Source organism: Spinacia oleracea, chromosome 5 (assembly GCF_020520425.1).
Source record: "Spinacia oleracea cultivar Varoflay chromosome 5, BTI_SOV_V1, whole genome shotgun sequence".
Classification (NCBI taxonomy): Eukaryota; Viridiplantae; Streptophyta; class Magnoliopsida; order Caryophyllales; family Amaranthaceae; genus Spinacia; species Spinacia oleracea.
This window is the reverse complement of record NC_079491.1, coordinates 93,711,431-93,718,491: the sequence shown is the minus strand read 5'-3', so window position 1 is coordinate 93,718,491 and position 7,061 is coordinate 93,711,431. Positions and strand designations below refer to the sequence as shown.

Genomic DNA, 7,061 nt, shown 5'->3' with positions numbered 1-7,061 from the left:
AAACTAAAACCACGGGGCAAGAACAGGAAACGCTACAAAGTCACGTCATTTCTCTTTCTGATATCTAAGCCATTTCCTACTTGGGAAAATATCTGAAGGAAATAAGTTTACGCCCTCTTTCCCGTGCACCATGGCAGGAGGATGTCTGGCAAACTCTTCGTCCGAAGAGCTAGAAGAATCATCCTCAAATTCCTCCCGTAGGACCGGAGGACGGCAAGCCACACTCTTTCGCCTCCATGGAGAACGGGCCGTCCTGGCACCCCCCTCCCCAGAATGATATGAGAAACTAGCTCCTCTCCTAGTCACGTGGGACGGGCTCGAAAAAGGAACCCGGTTGTCCCTCTCTCGGTGTGCTACCCATGCACCCACATTAGTTGTTTGCTTAATACGTGCCATGCCGCCCTGCATAAGGAACATGACGTCCGACTTTAAAAAGAGAAGAAAAGGAGCGATGACGTCGTCCAAATACAAGAGGAACACGACAATAGAAAAATGCCTCCCCAAGAAATAGAAACTCCGAAACTTTCAAAGAAACAATGAAAAACAAAGAAACTAGCCAGAAAGCATACCTGTAAGTAATCAAATTGGTGAAATATCAGCCAAATCCGTTGAATCCTCAAGAGCAAAAGATGAAGAACAAATGATCAAGAACACCCAAAACTCTCGCAAGAAGATCTTCAAAGAAAACTGCACCTTCTCTCTCTAGAAATTTTCGAATGACAAAAGAGAAATGAAGAAAAATAAATCTCTGTTGAGATTTTAAAGGAAGTCTGAGGCCCTGAAGGCAACAACACGTGGCACACAGCTACATCAAGAAGAATGCCCTAAAGGTATAGACCACCCTCATTGAGGGGCAAATGATGTGGCCTAATTAGAGATCCCCCCCCCCCCCGAACCTACCAAAGAGCGACACGTGGCCTTCGTATGCTGGACATGTACTTAATGAACTCCCCCTAGGAAGATATTATAAAGGCCCAAGACTACCTATAGCAGGCCCAAAATAAAAAGGCACACTAAGCCCTAAAACATCCTCTGAAACATGTCTCAATCTCTGAGGTCAGCCAATCATACATCTAGGGTTTGGGATCAATTCTCAAAAATCTTAGTCCTATAAATAGTCCAGATCCCAAGGTAAAAAGGGGCATTCAATTCATTCTCACCTACTTAAACTATCTTTGCTCTGTCTTCTCTCTACACGTTTCTTCTCTCTCTAGCCAATATTTATTTAGACATCGGAGGGAATATTCCTACGTGAATATTCTTGTTTGGCAGGTTGCAGGAAGATCGTGCCAACGCATACTTGATACCTTCGAGGAAAGCGTGACACATCATCATCACGAAAGATCCCACAACAAATTTGATTTTACTACTTCGTCCATTTTATGTTTATTGCATGACACTAGATTTTTTGTAGTAGAAAAAGAAATAAAGAAAAATACAAAAATACAAATTAGCTCATGTTGTTGAACCATTAAATTAATCAACGAGTTAACATGTAAGAGTATATTGATATTTAGTATCTGATTAACGACTAGCTATTATCAAATTTTATTTTTAAAATGGAAATGATGCAATATTAATACTCATTTTTTTTGGGCACATATGTTCAATTTTTTATTTATCCATGCATATTTGATTAATGTTTATTATATCCAAATTTACAATTTTATAATCAATAATCAATATATTTGAGCATGTTAAACAATTAAATTTGGACTGTCAATAATGACAATTTTTTTTAAAATTTTTTTTTTTTTATAACTTTCCCTCACTTTAATTAAAAGTATAATTAATGACTACGAAGTATTTTTTTTTTTTTGGCAATTTACTAACTCAACTTTATTTTTTTATTTCTCTTTTTTCTCTCCCTCTCCACCTTCCCCCACAAAAATTCAAACTAGTATCCAAAGAAACACGACCGTTCCTCGTTTACTGTGCCCTTCTTTCTCTCTCTCATCGTTAAACCCTTCTTCCCTTTCCAAACTCTCCAAACTTCAATTTTTCAGAAGGCCGTGTTTGTTTGTTTTCACGGCAGGAAAAGAAAACACCCATTTGAAAAAGGAAAGAAAGAATTTCTAATGGTTGCAGGGAAAGTGAAGTCAGCCATGGGACTACAAAAGTCTCCTAAACCGGAAAAACCACCACCTCCGTCTAAACCACCGTCACCCTCTCACACCTCTTCCGCCGGAAAATCCTCCTCTCAGAAATCCACCGTCTTCAACCGCTCTTTCGGGGTGTACTTCCCTCGCTCTTCCGCTCAAGTACAGCCTAAACCCCCTGATGTTACCGAACTCGTTAAACTCGTGGAGGAACTCCGCGACCGTGAGTCCCGCCTTAAAACCCAACTCATCGAGCAACAACTCCTGCGTGAGACCGCCGCCATTGTACCCTCTCTCGAGGCGGAGATCACCTCGAGAAAGTCGGAAACGGAGCGACTGATGATGAAACTGGCTGAGCTACATGCCGAAAATGAGAAACTTGTTCACGAGCGGGAACTCATGAAGGAGGTGTTTGATCGGGAGAGGAGAGAGAAAGATGCGAAGATTTCAGAGTTAATGTTGGAAATTGAGGATGTTAAACAGTTATCGTCGTCGCAGAGATTTCAAGGGTTAATCGAAGCTTCTGGAAAATCTAATTTGATTAAGAATTTAAGTTTTCGGAAGTCGGGTGTTACTATTTCCTCCTCCATGGCTGGTAAGGTATATGAACATAATGTCGGAAACAATGATCATCAATTTCTACATCAGCATCCGCCGTTGACACCGTCGTACACGGCCGTGGTAGAGATTGAACCGGCGCGGCATTCGCGGTGTAGTTCCGCGGACGAGATTGCGGAAACATCTGAGTCTCCGTTTGTTCGATCTCGGATTCCTAGAGTACCGAAACCCCCGCCGAAGCGTTCTTACTCCGATTCTTCTTATTCTGTGTCCTCATCTTCGTCGTTTTCGGACGGCCGTAAATCGACGGACAGTATTACAGCACCACCACCTCCTCCGCCTCCGTTGCCTCCATCATCGACGGCGAAAGTAGTACCTCCACCACCACCACCACCTCCACCTCCAGTTAAGAAATCCGCGGCGCAACCGCCACCACCGCCGCCGCCGGCTCCGTCAAAGGGAGCGAAAGTTATAGCTTCGAAGGTCAAGAGAGTGCCGGAAGTTGTGGAGTTTTACCACTCGCTAATGAGGAGAGATTCCCGGCGAGATTCCGGTGCCGGTACGGCAGAGGTAACGGCGTCGAGTGCTCGTGACCTCGTTGGAGAAATTGAGAATCGGTCTGTGTACTTGCTTGCGGTGAGTCTCCTTTTTTTTCTTTTCTTCCCGTTATGGAGTTTTTGAGTTATTTACGGTTTTGCCACTGAAGTGTCCTTTTTTCTGGGTTTAAATTTGACATTGACAAGACTTGAGGCAATAGTGCAGTAGTAATTGTCTTTAGTTATGAACTTTTTAGTTTGGAATTTGGTTTATTTTGTTTAAAATTCAGCTACTTTCTTTGATTCGATTTGATTTACTGAAAAAGAACTTTTATTGTTTTGTTGCTTTAATTTGTATTTATTATAAACATTTAATTTAAATGTCTGGTTATTGGTCAGCTTTCAGAATGTCAAAACAGATGTTCATTAACTTCACTTGAATTAATCAGATGTTAATAATGATGTTGAGGAGATTAGATGCAGTTCAATTAATTAACTTAATACTGGGCCGTAAAGGCGTAGAGAACAACTAGCTTAGTTAGTTAAAGTTTGGCTACTTCATGAATATAGAATCTAGTGTACTAGTATTTGTTTTCTGGACATTGGGTGTTAACTTCTGTTTTGTGGGTTGTTTTGGATTGAAATCTAGATTAAAACAGATGTGGAAACACAAGGAGAATTCATCAGGTTTTTGATAAAAGAGGTTGAGGCAGCTGCATTTACAGACATTGAAGATGTGGTTTGTTTTGTGAAATGGCTTGATGATGAACTCTCTTACTTGGTATGTCACCCACTCAAAACATACATATACATCTTTGCAAAATGCTTATTCTGTGATTCACAAATGTTTACTAATACTAAATGTGTGTTTAGGTGGATGAGAGGGCGGTTCTAAAACACTTCAATTGGCCGGAGCAGAAGGCTGATGCGTTGAGGGAAGCCGCATTTGAGTACTCTGATCTCAAGAAGCTTGAATCTGAGGCTTCATCCTTTAGGGATGTGGCTCGTCAAGCTTGTTCCACCACACTCAAGAAAATGCAAACTCTACTTGAAAAGTACTACATTCAACATCCATTTCTCATGTTCATTTTTCTTGGTTGCAATTCTGTATAACAGTTTGATTTCAACTAGCTAATGCTATTTCATGATATGCTAATTGAAACAGATTAGAACACGGGGTTTATAATCTGTCGCGACTAAGAGAATCAGCAGCCAACAGATTCAAGTCCTTTCACATCCCTGTTGATTGGATGCTTGACACCGGATTTGTCAGTCAGGTGAAATTATCTTCCTACAACCATTTTCCGTTTCACTTCATTTTCTTGCACCATCTCTATCTATGTTAGAGATTTTGTTGCATTATGAAGTGAAGTATGAAAGTGCTATATTATTTCTTCCCACCTAACTTGGGTTAAGATGTTGGATATACATATACATGACCGTTGTGATTCATGCTGCATGATACTTTTGTTGGGACATGGCCTACTAAACTATACTATAAACAAAAAAAACATTTGCATAAAAAATGCAGCAAAATGACAAAAAGTAGTGAAGATAAAATTACTCCGTATATAAATGTTCTTCAATTAAATACACCAATGCATGCATGCGCACATGGGAAATACCATATAAATTGTAGTAATATGTTTGTTTGGATCTTTCTTAGCTTAGCAAATTAGTACTAAAAGAATAGGAGTATCAGATTTTCCCTCCTTCCTTGGGTGAGAAAGTTGACCTTTTATGTATCCCCATACTCCTAAAAAGTCGCACTTGAGGATCCTTCCTACACTTGTGACCAGGGATCTTGAAAGTTCCTAGATCCATATTTGGGTAGAGTTTAATAAGGACGTAGATTACTTTGGTAGTAGGTAACATTGATGTTTCTGAGATGGGTCTTTGCTAATACTCTAATGCCATGCTGAGTTTGTCGGATACTCAGATGTGTTCAACTTCTTTTATTTATTCGCCACTAATGTTGATGATATTGGTAAATGGGTCGTGTTGTGTTATAATCTCGGTTGATATTTTAAATTTATAATGACATACTAGATGTCAATTTTATTGATGGATCATAGATACTTGTATATGATTTGGATTACATCTCTTCGGTACATTTTTGGTCACCTGACCCTTCATATTTGAGCAAAAACATGGGAATTTTAGTTGAGTGTGATCTTTGGTCACATATCCGTGTCTAACAGGAGTACTATTACCCAAGTACAAGTAACATGCATCAAATTACCAATCTTGTCAAAAGTTTCCAGCTCTATTTTGGCCGGTCTCATTTGTATGCAAACAGCATGATTTAAACCATCTCACACAAGGAACCATGGAAAAGTTTAGTTGAGTGTGATCTTTGATTATATATAGCTGTCTAACATTGGGTGCAACAAAGTACGAGTAACATGACATCTTCATATCTTAACAAAAGTTGCCAGCTCTATATAGGAAAATTGCTGTATTATGAAAACGTATCATGTACCCATTCAAGTAATCAAGTTCATCAACATTTGAACCAAATATAGCTAGACATTTGTACCATACATAATTGCTTATTTGAAGCTGTTTGTGTACCATTCATCCTTGTATTCATGTTGAAGCTGTTAATAATTGACAGATCAAGCTGGCATCTGTGAAATTGGCAATGAAATACATGAAACGAGTATCAGCAGAGCTTGAAGTAGTCGGTGGTGGCCCTGAGGAAGAAGAGTTAATTGTTCAAGCTGTTAGGTTTGCTTTCCGGGTACACCAGGTGAATTTACTGCTCTTTACTGTTAAATTCATCACTCATTTTTACTTGTAACATACGAAGTATGATGTTTTACTGAAATTCTTTACCGTTGTTGTGTGATCAGTTTGCAGGAGGGTTTGATGTGGAAACTATGACAGCATTTGAGGAGCTGAGAGATAAGGCAAGATCATGCCATGTACAGTTTCAGAACCAGCAGCAGACACAGCATCAGCAGCAGCAGAGGCTTATATGCCGATCAATGCCATGCTAGAATATTCTTCTGCAGCAAACTCAGCTTCAGAGTTTAACTAACATATGGAGCATCATTCTTTTGTTGTTGTAAAGTAAAAATGTCATGAACATCAGAAGTAGCCCTTTTGTTGTGCTTATATATATATATATATATATATATATATATATATATATATATATATATATATATATTTGTCATTGCCTTGTTTAAATTTTATTTGTAGTGCACTTCTGATATCTCATCGAAACTGCTTCGAGAAATATAAATGAATAATTTCGTAAAAAATTCAGTGCAAGTTCACACGCGATTGCAGTTTGAAATATCCACAGAAGCGTAAAGAAATTGGAGTTTCAACTGCAAAACTTTCCAACATGATCCCAAAAAGTTCCAAAAAGTTTTGAGTAACACCAAAGAAAACCATGGATGGTAAAATTTGATGTTAAAGTAGTAATTACAAGTCTATATCGTAGAGATTCGAAGTTAGCGAAAATTTCACGTTTCAGCAAAGCCTTTATTTTTGTAACATAGAAGAAATGCACATGAATACATTTGTTAAAGCAATAGTGACATTGGCATCAAAAGGAGCAACGTAAAGCTTTCCATGAAGATGGTATCTTTCCAAGTTTAAATAATCAAAATCCTAAAAGATGTTGGCTAAATCAATGTAAAGCTTTCCCAAATTACAAGGTGGTTGTTATTCTATCATATTCATGTTTTTTCACGGTTTAAACTTTAAAGACATGTAATTTGTAATTACAAGGTCATCAGGCTCAAAACCCTGGCTGATAGTTCAGTAGGAACACTTGACAAGAATGGTGAATTGTTTCTTGGGAACTTGGGTAAGTTTCTTGTGGAATTTAAACAATAAAGAAACTGTGATCAAT

General features: G+C 38.6%; 1 protein-coding gene across 1 annotated transcript; it reads left to right on the top strand.

Moving 5' to 3' along the window:
* The first annotated feature begins 1,876 nt into the window (after positions 1-1,876).
* On the top strand, positions 1,877-6,450 carry LOC110777168 (protein CHUP1, chloroplastic). The gene is made up of 6 exons (XM_021981778.2): positions 1,877-3,293; positions 3,843-3,974; positions 4,067-4,248; positions 4,359-4,470; positions 5,811-5,945; positions 6,049-6,450. The coding sequence occupies exons 1-6, from the start codon at positions 2,079-2,081 to the stop codon at positions 6,193-6,195; spliced, it is 1,923 nt and encodes a 640-aa protein (XP_021837470.1). The 5' UTR covers positions 1,877-2,078; the 3' UTR covers positions 6,196-6,450.
* Positions 6,451-7,061: the final 611 nt, after the last annotated feature.

What these genes read in the sequence shown, in the direction of transcription:
- LOC110777168 (XM_021981778.2), top strand. Translation starts at nt 2,079, where the DNA reads ATGGTTGCAGGGAAAGTGAAGTCAGCCATGGGACTACAAAAGTCTCCT. An exon ending in ATGATGAACTCTCTTACTTG is followed by an intron (nt 3,975 to 4,066) that starts GTATGTCACCCA and finishes ATGTGTGTTTAG; the next exon opens with GTGGATGAGAGGGCGGTTCT. An exon ending in ATGCAAACTCTACTTGAAAA is followed by an intron (nt 4,249 to 4,358) that starts GTACTACATTCA and finishes TAATTGAAACAG; the next exon opens with ATTAGAACACGGGGTTTATA.